Source organism: Sphaeramia orbicularis, chromosome 21 (assembly GCF_902148855.1).
Source record: "Sphaeramia orbicularis chromosome 21, fSphaOr1.1, whole genome shotgun sequence".
Classification (NCBI taxonomy): domain Eukaryota; kingdom Metazoa; phylum Chordata; class Actinopteri; order Kurtiformes; family Apogonidae; genus Sphaeramia; species Sphaeramia orbicularis.
The window spans coordinates 43,429,579-43,446,095 of record NC_043977.1 but is presented as its reverse complement, the minus strand read 5'-3'; the positions used below and the strand labels follow the sequence as shown (position 1 = coordinate 43,446,095).

At 39.3% G+C, this 16,517-nt stretch overlaps 1 protein-coding gene across 1 annotated transcript; it reads left to right on the top strand.

The window, feature by feature from the left end:
- Positions 1-12,385: 12,385 nt before the first annotated feature.
- On the top strand, positions 12,386-13,312 carry LOC115412580 (olfactory receptor 11A1-like). The gene has a single exon (XM_030125161.1). It carries the CDS (start codon positions 12,386-12,388, stop codon positions 13,310-13,312), a length of 927 nt encoding a protein of 308 aa, XP_029981021.1.
- Positions 13,313-16,517: the final 3,205 nt, after the last annotated feature.

Here is a 16,517-nt window from a genome sequence, read left to right as displayed (position 1 = left end):
TGTCATTAATATATGTAATTATGGGATGTTTTGTGTTAAGATTTAATTACATTTTTAGTGCAGCAAAAAAAAAAAAAAAAGATCAGTAAGATGCAAATTTATGCTTATCCCACAGTAGTCACTAACATGAGCATCTAACAATATGCATATCCCATGATCGTCATGGAAATGTTTCTCTGCAGTGGTAGAAGCTTCAATGTCCTTTAAAATGTTGAACTCCTAAAATGTCTTCTGTCTATAATGTGTCTTTGATAGATTGTCAATAACAAAACATGTAATAAACACAAACGTTTCTCATTTTGATGTGTTTATTGTTTTATTCTTTAGAAATAGAAGTATGGTCAGAGGACATACAACAGACTGTTTAGTTCGAAAAGACAATATGAAACAAATATACAGTATAATGACTTATATCAGTGCAACCTGTCAAACTGTGAAACTGTTCAACTTATCTTCATCTTTAATCCTCTACAGGCCTCACTCCTCTGTCTCCACATGCACATACATTTTCGTTGTATTGCCCACATCTCCTCAGTCTCAGTTTCGCTGCTGATGACCTGTCGCCTCCATTTATTTGGCCTTAGAGTTATTTATTTATTTATTTTTACTCACTCGTGTTAATGTATTGAGGGAGTGCAACTGTTTTTACTGACCTATTAAATTAGTGGTGTTTAACAGTATGAGTAAAGTACTCTGCAGGGTTGCCATTGATACTGATGTATATAATAATAGAGTAATGTTCTTCGATCTGTAGAAAAGGACAGCAGCTGGAGAAAATGAGACACACTGGTTGTTTAAGTTTTTATAGAGTGTTTCCAGCGTCTCCTCAATAACCCTGTAGAAGCCAATAACGTAATAATGACCCATAATGTAATACATTTGCCAGTTTTTAAAATGTAATAGGCCAAGAACGTAATAACCGGCCAATAATGTAATAAAAGTCCTGAACCAACGACATAATAACTTTTGGCCAATAACATAATAACTTATTACGTTATTAGCTGGTTATTATGTTATTGGTCTGGTAAAAAAAAAAAAAAAAAATCTTTGCAAATGTAATAACTGAGCCAATAACGTAATAATATATTGATATCACTGTATTTAAGTTTCATTTATCAGATATAACTGTCATAAAATCTGTCTCTCTCTGTCTCTCTCTCTTTCTCTCTCTCTCTCTCTCTCTCTCTCTCTCTCTCTCTCGCTGTATTTGTCTATTTCACTTGATGGTTAAAATGATCTCTAGTCCTTTCTGCTGCTCCTTAGCCTTTCAAACTATCTCCAAATGAAGTGGAAGCACACATTTACAAACATAGGCAATGGTATGACATGAAATATTTAGGACATTTATGACATGTAACTCACTCTTGAAGATAGTAATTATTTTTTTTCACTGTTAACCCTGTAAAGCCTGAACCATTAAATCACTGACAGAAAATTCCAGTTCTTTAAAACTGGAGCCTTTATTGGTCCTTCTGAACAACCAAAAAGAAAAAAAAAAAAAATTCAAATACTAATTTCCATGTATGAGTTTAAATTTGTATCATATTTGATACAGTGCGTCTCAATGCTCAAATATTATTTTTGAACAAACAAAAACATAATGTAATAAAAACATATCTAACAAATTGGTAATTCCAAACATATATAAGAACATTTTCCAGTGCTACTGTCATGCAGCAATGAGGAATCCACCAGTGGAACTGGTACAGTGGAAGTCTGGAAGACATAACATTTCAGTTATCTTTACTAATTTCGTGGTTCACAAACTTTTTATTTTGCATGGTCAGAGGCCTGAAAACAGTTCCTGTCCTTATTGAGACACAGATGCACTCAGCATTTCTTACTGTACACATGTGAGCTCGTAATTATATCATTATAATCATAACATAATCAGTTTTAACACTTCTTCAACACTATTTTTTTCCATCTAAAAACACACGCACACACACAAAAACAGGTTATTGTGTATTTTTTCCTCTAAATTGGTTAGTTTTTAGTGAAAATCAGTAAGAAAAGGAAGTTACTAGCAATGGTACCATGGCAACACCCACCTTAGTCATCAATCATCATGATACAGCAAGTTGAATATGGGTTCTTCTATGGAACTGGTCCTAAAAACAGGACAGAGGGGCTAAAAATTTAAACCAGTTGTAGAACAATGTTATGAGGCATGTTTTTGGTTATTTAATTGTTGTCTGGTTGTTATACCTCAAACCCACACAAAGGATGCAAGTCTAAATTAAACAAACACCCTACACATTAAATGACAAATAAATAAATAATTAAATCTCACATTTAAACCAACTAAAATTCAAAATCATGTATTGAAACAATTAATGCAAAAACACACAAACTCAAATGCACAGATTCCCCCCCGAAAGTCCAACTCAAAAAAATCCACCAACCAAGCAAAATCAAACTCAAAATTTCCACTTTAGGTTTTGTAGCAGTCTTTTAGAAGAAAATGGAAAAAAAAAAAAAAAAAAAACAGTTCAATTTGTTTCAAATAAAAATTCCACTCTGGGTTTTCCAGAGTTTCTCAGAACAAAAAAAGGAAGAAAAGAAAAGAAAAATTCAGTAATCTCAGTTATTTAGCAAAATATTAAAAAAACCCAAAAAAACAAGTGCACAGTTCAAATTCAGGGCTTTGAGAAAAAAAAAAAAATTAAGTAACTCATGCCCTGTCTCCACTGTCCTGTCATTTAGTCAGTCAGTCCAGTCCAGTCAGTTTCGAGTCCGGTCCGGGTTATGGCTGCTGGAGTTCTGGTATGGGGAAATGACCGGTTTCTGCTGCAGTGGAGAGAATGGATGAGTTGAACCGGCGGGAGAATGGAACAGAGATGAATGCAGTATGGGCGAGTGAGCTAGCAAGCGAAATGGACCTAGTGATGGGGTTTACTGCCGTACTTTTGACGGGACTATGAGCGATGCTTCTGACACTCTCCGTGCTGAGCCGACCGTGGAATGCGAATGTGGGGGTATTTAAAAACTGCTGCAAACTAGGAGTGAATGGGATGAGTGAATGACAATTTCCGGGGTGTATATGGAATGTGCCAGGCATGTTACGGGGGTGTGTGGATGTTTGGTGAAACTTAACTAAGTTGGCACAGTGCGTTCCCAGAAGCTTGGAGCACTTGTACAGGAAACAGAGCCAGCTCTTGGCTATATGAGCTATATTAGGATGGAAAGTTCACCAGCAAACTGTTTTGTCACAAACATAAATCACTAGGTAATGTAACATTACCAGCTTAGGTCGAGCGAATTCATGCTGTGCAGCTCTCAGGAACCCTCAGGAACAAACATTGTGTGTTCCGGTACTCTGGAAGCGTGACTTGGGGGGTGGGATGTCTGAAGAAAGGAGTTTGGAATTTTGAATTGTGTATTTTCAAAATGTAGCTTGCTCGAACTGTTTTTCCAAGATCTCCCACCTTACTTTTAAGGGTTGGAGCAGGTTTTATAATAACCTGTTTGATTATGAACTGGAAAGTGCAATGCTAGACCAGAGTAACTGAGTTAATGAAACTATAAAGGTCTGTGGAGTATATACTCAGCAATGATGTAGAATGACTTTAAAAGATCAATGCAAATTGTTAGCTTCATTTTTTATCCATCCATCCTCTAAAACTTGTCAAGTTTGGCTTTATTGAGGGTTCTCAATGACAGTCTTTTAGCCACAGACTCTGGTCACTGTGTAGTTTTGGTTTTGTAGGACCACATTGCTGCCATTGATACAGTTGTCATGGGAAGAGCTCATCAAACGTTGTTACATTTAAAGCCATGAACCAGCGTTTAAAGTGAGTGGATAAATCTCTAGCAAATTCGACATACGTTTGGCCGTTCTTTGTATCCCAGCATCTAAAACGTTGTCGATAAGCTTCTGGAATCAGCTCGTAAGCTTTGAGCACTGCAGATTTAATTGTATTATAATTAAGACAATCTTGCTCATTTAAAGAAGAATATGCCTGTTGCGCTCCTCCCATTAAAACTGACTGAAGCATTAACGCACATTCCACATCCGACCAATCTTTTGCCTCTGACACACGCTCAAATAAAACGAAAAAAAGTGTCTGGGTCTTTTTCATTAAATGGAGGGAGCCACCGCAGGTTACTCACATCCACCTGGCGTGTACAAGAGCTGCTTCCACTCCTCCCCGACTGCTCACGTATTTTCTGAATTTCTATTTTTCTCCTCAACTCGGACTCACACTTCAATCTATCAAGCTCTAATCGCATTTGCAGCAACTCTTTCTGCTGCTCAACCATAAATTTTGAGTTTGCAACGAAAATCCATGATGGCCAGGTTGCTCTTCCACAGAAGATAAAAGCCCCAAATCAGCCAATTTAACCTCCAAAGCATCCTGAATGACTTCCTTATTAGGATTATCTTCTTCCAGATTTACCTTATAAAGAGTAACCAATTTCAACAAAAATTCTTTTTTCAGTCTCAATTTTTTCCAACTAGGTGTAGAAATAAAGGCATCCACCTCTGATTGTGGCTGTTCAGACATTTTAATTTACGCACAACCCAAATAACACAATAACCAAATGCACCCAGGCTCAGCCAGACACTGCAAAGAATCCGGTGCACATAGAGGGGACAAAACCTCGGGGATAGAGCTTCCCTGCTAAACTAACACAGAAAACACTAAACTAAGCTTCCCCTCTAGTCTTCATGTGGTCACATATGGAGGGTTTTTATGCGCTGACTCTCGCTGGTCTAGAAAGGCGACTAGCAAGCCAGCAACCATAGCCGACCTGCTGGATCGCTTCACCCGGCTCTATCACCTGTCGTTGCTGCCGCTATGTGGGCCTGCAAGTTTTATGTTTGTTCCGCAATCGTCTGGCTGTTGCTGAGGACATTTCATCATCCTGCCTCAGGTCTCCGTCAATACACTGCCATTGAGCTCCTCTGGCTCCGCCGTCAACTGCTAATCCCTCCCCCTCCAGTGCTGCACCACCACCCGGACGTCGCTCTTCTCTCACGCAAGAAATACATCCATTGCGGGCCCCGCAGGAATCATCAATACGGCAGCTCAAACCTGGTAAGGTCCTTCTGGTCCGCTTCTCGCCTCCATCCCAGAAACCCCGGCCGGAATGTTGACCACCTAACGTTAGCCAGCCAAGCCAGGTCGGCTAACGCCCCCGCTAAGCACAACAACACCGCTGTTAACTTCGGTCTCCTTAACATCCGCTCACTCACGAGTAAGGGTCCTCTGATCTGTGTTTATGCTCCCTGGCCACACTCCATCAATTGTTGCAACTGTTTATCGCCCTCCCAAGTACCACAGTAACTTTTTAAATGATTTTAACACCTTACTCACCCACTTATCTGCACTCTCACCCAATATAATACTGCTGGGGGACTTCAATATCCACATGGACAACAGTAACTTACCCCTCTCCAAAGACTTCTCTTCCTGTTTGGAAAGTTTTGGATTCTGTCAAGCCATTGACTTTCCTACACACAAAAAAGAACATACCCAGGATCTAGTCTGCTGTTCAGGTCTCACCCCCTCCAACTGTTCAGTAAATGAAGTTCACATCTCCGACCACTTCCTTCTGTCCTTCAACGTCACACTCTGCCTCACCGGTCTCAAGCCATCACGTCTCATCTCATTTCGAAATATCAAGAACATCAATCTACACACACTCTCCTCCAACATTAACAATATTCTACTCCCGGACTCCCCCTCAACTCCTGATGAACTGGCTGCATTATACAACAACAATGTAACCCACATCCTCAATTCTCTTGCCCCACTGAAAACACGGTCTGTTTCCTTCTCTTCAACGGCCCCCTGGTACACCCCCGAACTCCGTCAAATGAAGGCAAAAAGTCGACAGCTTGAGCGACTCTTCAAAAGAACTGGTCTCACTATTCACATGGACATGCTCAAAACACATATAAAGCACTATAAGGACTTAATCACTATAACCAAGTCTAACTATTATTCTGGCCTAATCATCTCTGCAGAAGGAAACACCAAAACACTGTTCACCCTACTCAATAAAACTTTCCAGCCACCTGACTCCCTGCCCCCCCACATGTACTTGTCAGGCACCTGTCAGTCTCTACTGCAATTCTTTAATGACAAAATCCACAACATCCACCAGCACCTCTGTCCAAACTCACCGCCTGCCTCTCCACCTGAACCACTCACACTCCAACAGTCCTTTTCCAGTGTCCAACTCCCTGACACCTCTGTAATCGCACACCTTATCAAAAACTCCAAGCCCTCCACCTGTCACCTTGATCCGCTCCCCACACCTCTGGTCAAATCCTGCCTTCCCTCTCTCCTTCCCCTCATATCTGCCATCACTCATTCTTCCCTGACCGCTGGAACTGTTCCTCCACAATTCAAAACTGCAGCCGTCACCCCCATCCTCAAAAAACCTGGTCTAGACCCCAACAATTTCAATAGCCTCCGCCCCATATCCAACCTCCCCTTCATTTCCAAAATTGTTGAAAAAATAGTCGCCACTCAACTCCACACACACTTAATGACCAATAGTCTCTACGAGCCCTTCCAGTCCGGTTTCCGCCCACACCACAGTACAGAAACCGCCCTTCTAGAAATCTCTAATGATCTCCTCTTTGCAGCTGACTCCGGTTCATTATCCATCCTGATTCCTCTCGATCTGAGTGCAGCCTTCGACACCATCTCACACCCCATCCTCCTCAGTAGACTATCATCTATTGGCATCACCCATACTCCCCTCCGCTGGTTTCATTCTGATCTGTCAGGCCGCACTCAGTTCGTTCAGCTCAAATCTTTCAGGTCAGATCCCTCCCCAGTTAACTCAGGTGTGCCCCAGGGCTCCGTCCTAGGGCCCTTTCTTTTCATCATTTACCTTCTCCCCCTTGGCAATATTTTCAGAAAATTTAAAATCCATTTTCACTGCTTCGCGGATGACACCCAGCTCTACCTAACCACCAAACCTTGCTCCACACTCCCACCCTCCTCCCTCACCTCCTGCCTCTCTGAAATTAAACTCTGATTGACCTCCAACTTCTTGAAACTTAATAGTGATAAAACAGAAATGCTCCTCATTGGCATAAAATCCACTCTCTCCAAAACCAACACCTTTTCCCTCATTATCGACAGCTCCTCAGTCTCCCCCTCACCTCAGGTTAAGAGTCTGGGTGTCATCCTCGATGGCCTACTGTCTTTCAAATCCCACACCAATAACGTCACCTGGTCTGCATATTTCCACCTGCGCAACATCAACCGTCTCCGCCCCTCCCTCACCCCCCATACCACCTCCCGCCTTGACTACTGTAACTCCCTCCTATTCGGTCTCCCCCAAAAGTCCCTCCATAAGCTCCAACTGGTCCACAACTCTGCCTTATCACCAAAACCCCCTCCTACCACCACATCACCCCTATCCTCCAAGAACTACACTGGCTCCCAATCAAACAGAGAGCTGAATTCAAACTCCTCCTGTACACATTTAAATCCATCCACAATCTCGCTCCTCAGTACCTGTCTGACCTCTTCCATGTCACCACTCCAGTCCGTTCTCTCAGGTCCTCCTCCTCTATTCACCTCACCGTGCCCCATTTCCGCCTCAGCACCATGGGAGGCCGAGCCTTCTGCCGCTCAGCTCCTCAGCTCTGGAACTCCCTCCCACCATCCATCCGTAACTGTGACTCTCTCCCCACATTCAAATCCAGACTCAAAACTCACCTTTTCAGAATAGCCTACCCCCCATAAGCTCTAATCTCCATTCTACAACTTCATTTCTATATATAGTAATTTTTTTGTTTTAATCTGTTTATTTCTTTGTATTTTATGGATTGTTTGTTTTATCTTGTTGTACAGTGTCCTTGGGTGTCTTGAAAGGCGCTTATAAATAAAATGTATTATTATTATTATTATTATTATTATTATTATTATTATTATTATTATCATCATTATTATTATTAACCTCCACGGATGAGCTCCCAAGCAAAAGCTTTAACCACATTCACCACAACTCTACCCCCTAATGCAACGACCCAAAGGGGAACGTTGCCAAGCCTAACCAGGTCAGCACCACACCATACGACATGTGGCACAAGATCCCCGCAGGTGCCCAACCTGCCAAATGCAACCAGAGCTTTCTCTTACGACTGAACCACACCATTTATTTTCAAACTTTCTTTTTCCCTAATACTACCAAGACCACAGCACAAAACAACAAAATAGTGCCGTTAACATTATTTTGTTAATGAAAATGTTCTATATTAAGCCAACCTCCCTGTTCAACCCTGCCACAAAAGTTTACCGCCACAGTAAATGAAACAAAGGAGCCACGGTGTGCCAAAAGCCGCTCCAAACATTACGCACATAGAGCGCACGACTGAAAGACACACAAGAGAAGGTTACACATAAAAGAAAGACTTATCAAGAACATACAAAAGTGGCTTAATGGCAATTTAAAGTGCATCAGTGAAATTACCTCCAAAGAAAGCCAACTATAACCAAAACGCACCTTTTACACACGAGTAAAAGAAGCAAACAAAGGCGTCCACCAAACAAAACTACCGACCCAAAAACCAGCCAAAGACCGGCAACGAGCCCAGTTTATCCCGGATGAGCCCCCAATTTGTCATGGCCCGGCTCTAGGCATGACAAAAGGACGCCGACAACAAAGTATGCAATAAAGAATGAAGTGATTTATTTACAATAAATAAAGAGAAATGTGTAAACAATAGAACGCGTATGTGATGTGGCATCTGTAGCATCAGTAATGGGGTGAGTGTTGAGGTGAGTGAATGTGATAAGCATGAGTGTTGTGTAGCAAGAATAGGATACCGAATTATTTATTAATTTAGTTTTGATTTATTGATTAATTTAATTATAGATTTATAACTAAGCTTAAACTTAAATCAACCCAAAACAATAATTTAGAAATCTTGCAAAGGTGATAGTTTGTGGACTGCACAGATGAACCCGAGTGTGAAAAATAGTACACAAAGCACAACTGAGGCAATGGATTTATACGCATATAAATAATTTATTAACTAAACTAAGACACAAATAACATAAAGACAAGAGACAAATACCACACAAGGAGCAGGAGATTATGGACAGGAGAATATGTAGATTAAGTTGGCAGATAGCTATATTCAAGATATTCTAACGTTAGTGAGGTTACGTTGAGGTAAACCTACTTAAATTCGAATAATACCAACTCAGATAAATCAGGAGCAAGTTTTCTTACAAGTTAGAGGCCTTCTGAAGGATACAGGCTGGAGAGGCCTTGACGGAGAATGGATGAAGTCTTCTGACATAGTTCGAAGCAGGAACAGGCTGTGAAGCGACGTGCTTGCACTGGAGGCCTGAAGGTCCGGAGGTCTGAAGTTCTGAAGTTCTGCTGGCTGGAGGAGGTTCACAGCTGGCTCTGGCGGCTGGTTCTGGAAAGCTCGCCAGGAGAAGTGGAGAACAGCGAAGATGGTAAAGCTCTTTGGAGAGCTTAGAAGGTGGAACAGTTCTGTGAGAGCCCAGAAGATGGACAAGACTCTCTGGAGAAAGCTCTTTGCGTAGGTGAGAACCCAGAAGAGGTGGAGAAAGCTCTGCTCTGCTCTGCTCTGTGAGAGCCTGGGAGATGGGAAAGACTCTGTTGAAAAGTTGGTTTCATTTACTTTTTATAGTTCTGTCCAAAAACCAACTCGGCACGCCTTCCTCGTGCATATTGATGAGTCATCGATGCCTTGGGGCGTTGCCTTCTTTGTCTGTTTTCGGCGGGAAACCAACCCACTTCGTGCATATTAATGAGTCGTTTGCATATCTCAAAGTATCACGTTTCTTTTCCCTCTTGGGAAGACAGAGGGGGAGAGGACGTTTTGCAAGACTTGTAAGAAAACTTTGCATCCTTAAATAAGATCCTTAAATAAGATCACTCAAACTTTATACATCACCTGTAACCTCACTTAAGCATCAGTAAAATAATAGCATGATTATTCAGACATGCTATAAGCAGTGATACTCTTACTTTCACATAATTCACTGTGAACATGATCAGGACACACATATGTGAAACCACAGGTCAGGCAAATGGCTTAAGTATTACGTGCATAAAAGAGTTAATGTGCTGAGTTAATCAACATTAACACATAATGTAATACATTATTTACATGACACATGTAGTGTTTTTCTCATTCAGTCTATTTCTTCTTCTGGGTTCATCTTCACCTCTGGATAAGCAACATGATAAAACACAGATGTTGAGAGGACGAAGTCAGCAAAGTGTGAGCACAAGTTCCGGGGTGCTCTCAATTACCACGACAAGGGAAATGGCTCGGTGTAAATAGGCGTGGCGCATCGGGCCCAGACATGCCACGCATGTGCGCTGGTCCACCCCTAACTCCACCTGCAGACAAACGTTAGGAGAGACCAGCAGCCCACATGACCAGATGGGAGGGGTCATGACACAGTGGACCATCAGATTCTGCTGTCTCACCTGGAGAACTGGGTCAGCATTCAGGGTGTAGGTTTAGAGTGGTTCAGATCCTATTTAATACAGAAGTTTTTGTGTCCATGTTGGACCTGTTTAGTGTGATGCTGCACCTCTCACATGTGGAGTGCCTCAAAGCTCCATACTTGGCCTTCTTGTCTTCTCCCCTTATTTACTTCTAGGACCAGTTCTCCACAAACATGGCATCTCATTCCATCTTTACACTGACAATAGTCAAATTTTTGTCCCACTGAAACAGGAAGATGCATACTTGGCGAAAAACTACTCCAGTACATTGCAGAAATTGAAACATGGATGTCACTAAACTTCTTACACCTGAATGATGAAAAGACTGAGGTCATGTTGTTTGGGCCCGGTGATGGCTCCAAAGTTGATGCTGATCTGGGTCCTTTGCATCAATATTTGACACATACAGCAACAAACCTGGGTCTAAGGCTGGACAATGATCTCAAACTTCATGTACAGATTAAATCAGTGGTAAAGTCCAGCTTTTTTCAACTGAGACAGCTGGTCAAAGTTACATAATTACTTCCTCTGCATCATTTTCAGATTTTAATCCATGCTTTTGTCACAACTGCCTTAGATTACGGTAATGCACTTTATGTTGGGCTTAGACACAACTCACTTACTCGACTGCAGCTGGTTCAAGACGCAGCTGCTTGACTTTCAACCGGTGCCAAAAAAGTAGACCATATCACCCCTATTTTAACAACAATTCACTGCCTTCCGTTTCACTTCCAAATTGATTTTAAAATTCTCTTCTTTGTTTTTAAATGCCTCAATGGCCTTTCCCCCCGGTATCTGTCTGACCTGCTCCAGCTGTACCCTCCTTCACACACACTCAGATCAGTCCTTGTTAGTTATCCTTAGACGGGGGCGTCTCTTCCAGTTATGGACCCCATGAAAGCATGATTGTTGTGGACCCTACAGAAATTTACTATCTTCTCAATCTGTTTAAGCAGGGGGGTGTATACGTGGGGGTACTGTCCATAAACGTCACTTACGATACCGTGAAAATGCAAACGAAACCTAACATTCTTTCAACGTTCTCTCAACCAACTTCTATACCTCTCTTATACAGTGGATGTTACAAAAAATTTTCTCAACTTCTATGTGAACTGGGCCCCCTCCACTACTCTGTGGGCCCCCCACAAATACTGGGCCCCATGTTTACCCCCTCTTATCGGCGCCCCAGTCCCTAGGACACCGAGGAGGCTGAGATGTGACAAGGCTCTTCCAGTCGCCTCCAAACTGTGGAATGAACTAGCTTTACACATCAGGCAGGCCGACTGTTTCTGTTTTTAAATCTTTTAAAACATATTTTTTCATCTTTAGCTTTTAACTCAGTGAGAGTTTGGCTTTTATTGTTTTAATATATAATTACTTTTTTTATGTGTTTTTTTTATGTCTATGGACAGCAGTTTGGCCTATGTGTTGTTTTTGAAGTGCTTTATGAATAAAGTTGAGTAAATACTTCCATGAGAAAAAAAAATCTATGAGAGGAAAAGTTAGGAAAACACAGAGAATAAACAACACATTTATGACAAAATTAAAATGACAAAATATTACTTTATTTTCAAAAGGCAGAAAATTACTTGAGTTGTTACACAATAACGTTCAGAAAAAAAAAAACCCCAATACAAACAAAGTTCAATAAATGTATTTACAGACTGACAAACAACTCCTCTGACTCTTGAGGGAAACTTTAATGACATCCATGGAGGTTGATGACCTTAATAAAAGCATTTCACTGACTCAAACATTTCTGTCATTTAGTAATGACACATACAATGTGAAATTCCAGGTCAGCTGCTACTTTTAATGAATAGGTGAAGATAATGTACAGTAAATTATAGCTTTAGCATTCTTCAGGTCTTTCTATATCATAAACCTGTTTTCTTTTTTTTTATATTTAACTTTATAAATGGATGAAAACTTTAATGTCACATATATAACTTTTGGTGGGTATGTGGAAGTAGAGAAATATAAATATGCCTATTTTGTGGTAATATTTATAACATACATTCTTATAATCTGTAGTAATTCAACCATCATTTGTCTGATCTGTATTCATCAAAACCTCCATGAACCTATGTACATTTTTATTGCGGCTTTGTTGGTGAATTCTGTTCTTTACAGCACTGTGGTCTACCCAAAACTATTGATTGATGTTTTATCTGAAAAGCAGGTCATATCTTATTCAGCCTGTCTGTTTCAGTATTTCGTGTTCTATGTTTTAGTGTCGTCTGAATTTCTACTTTTAGCTGCTATGGCCTATGACAGATATGTGTCTATATGTAAACCTCTGCAATATCCAACTATCATGAGAAAAACTACTGTTACAGTCCTACTGGTTTTACCTTGGCTGATTCCTGTTTGTGAACTTACATTAGCAGTGATACTGATTGATAATGAAAGGTTCTGTGAATTTACTTTGCCGTTCATTTTTTGTAATAACTCAATTCACAGACTTTACTGTGTAAAATCACAAGCATTAACAATATATGGTTATGTTCTTTTCACAAATCTGACATTATGCCCTGTGGTGTTCATACTTTTTACATACAGTAGAATATTTATAATAACCTATCGAAGCTCTACAGAAGTTAGGAAAAAAGCTGCACAGACCTGTTTACCCCATCTGCTGGTTTTAATCAACTTTTTCTTGTTAATGACATATAATGTGGTGATTGTTCGACTGGAAGCTGATATACCAAAAACTGTATTTTTAATCATGGCTTTACAGCTTGTTCTGTATCATCCTCTCTTCAACCCCATCATATACGGACTAAAAATGACAGAAATTTATAGACACTTGAAGAACTTGCTATGTCCACCCAAATTGAATTAATGTCATCAATACCTGTAATTATAGGATGTTATGTGTTAGAATTTAATTAGATTTTTAGTGCAGCAAAAAATGATCAGTAAGATGCAAATGTATTCTTATCCTACAGTAGTCACTAACATGAGCATCTAACAATATGCATATCCCATGATCGTCATGGAAATGTTTCTCTGCAGTGGTAGAAGCTTCAATGTCCTTTAAAATGTTGAACTCCTAAAATGTCTTCTGTCTATAATGTGTCTTTGATAGATTGTCAATAACAAAACTTGTAATAAACACAAACGTTTCTCATTTTGATGTATTTATTGTTTTATTCTTTAGAAATAGAAGTATGGTCAGAGGACGTACAACAGACTGTTTAGTTCGAAAAGACAATATGAAATAAATATACAGTATAATGACTTATATCAGTCCAAACTGTGAAACTGTTCAACTTCATCTTTAATCCTCTACAGGCCTCACTCCTCTGTCTCCACATGCACATACATTTTCTTTGTATTGCCCACATCTCCTCAGTCTCAGTTTAGCTGCTGATGACCTGTCGCCTCCATTAATTTGGCCTTAGAGTTATTTATTTATTTATTTATTTTTACTCACCCATGCTAATGTATTGAGGGAGTGCAACTGTTTTTACTGACCTATTAAATTAGTGGTGTTTAACAGTATGAGTAAAGTACTCTGCAGGGTTGCCAATGATACCAGTGTATATAATAACAGAGTAATGTTCTTCGATCTTTAGAAAAGGACAGCAGCTGGAGAAAATGAGACACACTGGTTGTTTAAGTTTTTATAGAGTGTTTCCAGTGTCTCCTCAATAACCCTGTAGAAGCCAATCACGTAATAACGACCCATAATGTAATAAATTTGCCAGTTTTTAAAATGTAATAGGCCAAGAACGTAATAACCGGCCAATAATGTAATAAAAGTCCTGAACCAACAATGTAATAACTTATTACGTTATTAGCTGGTTATTATGTTATTGGTCTGGTAAAAAAAAAAGAAAAATTCTTTGCAAATGTAATAACTGAGCCAATAACGTAATAATATATTAATATCACTGTATTTAAGTTTCATTTATTAGATATAACTGTGATAAAATCTGTCTCTCTCTCTCTGTCTCTCTTTCTTTCTCTCTCTCTCTCTTTCTTTCTCTTTCTCTCTCTCTCCCTCTCTGTATTTGTCTGTTTAACTTGGTGGTTAAAATGATCTCTAGTCCTGTCGCTGCTCCTTAGCCTTTCAACCTATCTCCAAATGAAGTGGAAGCACACGTTTACAAACATAGGCAATGGTATGACATGAAATATTTATGACATGTAACTCACTCTTGAAGACAGTAATTATTTTTTTTCACTGTTAACCCTGTAAAGCCTGAACCATTAGATCACTGACAGAAAATTACAATTCTTTAAAACTGGAGCCTTTCTTGGTCCTTCTGAACAACCAAAAAAAAATTCAAATAATAATTTCCATGTATGAGATTAAATTTGTATCATATTTGATACAGTGCGTCTCAATGCTCAAATATTATTTTTGAACAAACAAAAACATAACATAAACATATCTAACAAATTGGTAATTCCAAACATACATAAGAACATTTTCCAGTGCTACTGTCATGCAGCACTGAGGAATCCACCAGTGGAACTGGTACAGTGGAAGTGTGGAAGACATAACATTTCAGTTATCTTTACTAATTTTGTGGTTCACAAACTTTTTATTTTGCATGGTCAGAGGCCTGAAAACAGTTCCTGTCCTTATTGAGACACAGATGCACTCAGCATTTCTTACTGTACACATGTGAGCTCGTAATTATATTATTATAATCATAGCATAATCATTTTTAATGCAACGTAATAACTTTTGGCCAATAACGTAATAACTTATTACGTTATTAGCTGGTTATTATGTTATTGGTCTGGTAAAAAAAAAAAAAAGAAAAAATTCTTTGCAAATGTAATAACTGAGCCAATAACGTAATAATATATTAATATCACTGTATTTAAGTTTCATTTATTAGATATAACTGTGATAAAATCTGTCTCTCTCTCTCTCTCTTTCTCTCTTTCTTTCTCTCTCTCTCTCTTTCTCTTTCTCTCTCTCTTTCTCTCTCTGTGTATTTGTCTATTTAACTTGATGGTTAAAATGATCTCTAGTCCTGTCTGCTGCTCCTTAGCCTTTCAAACTATCTCCAAAGTGGAAGCACACATTTACAAACATAGGCAATGGTATGACATGAAGTATTTATGACATTTATGACATGTAACTCACTCTTGAAGATGGTAACTTGAAGACAGTTCTTCAACACTATTTTTTTTGCCATCTAAAAACACACATGCACACACAAAAACAGGTTATTGTGTATTTTTTCTCTAAATTGGTTAGTTTTTAGTGAAAATCAGTAAGAAAAGGAAGTTACTATCTATGGTACCATGGCAACACCCACCTTAGTCATCAATCATCATGATACAGCAAGTTGAATATGGGTTCTTCTATGGAACTGGTCCTAGAAACAGGACAGAGGGGCTAAAAATTCAAAGCAGATGTAGAAGAATGTTATGAAGCATATTTTTGGTTATTTAAATGTTGTCTGGTTGTTATACCTCAAACCCACACAAAGGATGCAAGTCTAAATTAAACAAACACCCTACACATTAAATGACAAATAAATAAATAAATAAATTACACATTTAAACCAACTAAAATTCAAAATCATGTATTGAAACAATTAATGCAAAAACACACAAACTCAAATGCACAGATTCCCCCCCGAAAGTCCAACTCAAAAAATCCACCAACCAAGCAAAATCAAACTCAAAATTTCCACTTTAGGTTTTGTAGCAGTCTTTTAGAAGAAAATGGAGAAAAAAAAAAAAACAGTTCAATTAATTTCAAATAAAAATTCCACTCTGGGTTTTCCAGAGTTTCTCAGAACAAAAAAGTAAGAAAAGTAAAAAATAATTCAGTAATCTCAGTTATTTAGCAAAATATTTAAAAAAAAAAAAAAAAAAGCGCACAGTTCCAATGCAGGGCTTTGAGGAAAAAAAAAAAATTAAGTAACTCATGCCCTGTCTCCACTGTCCTGTCATTTAGTCAGTCACTCCAGTCCAGTCAGTTTAGAATCCGGTCCGGGTTATGGCTGCTGGAGTTCTGGCATGGGGAAATGAGCGGTTTCTGCTGCAGTGGAGAGAATGGATGAGTTGAACCGGCG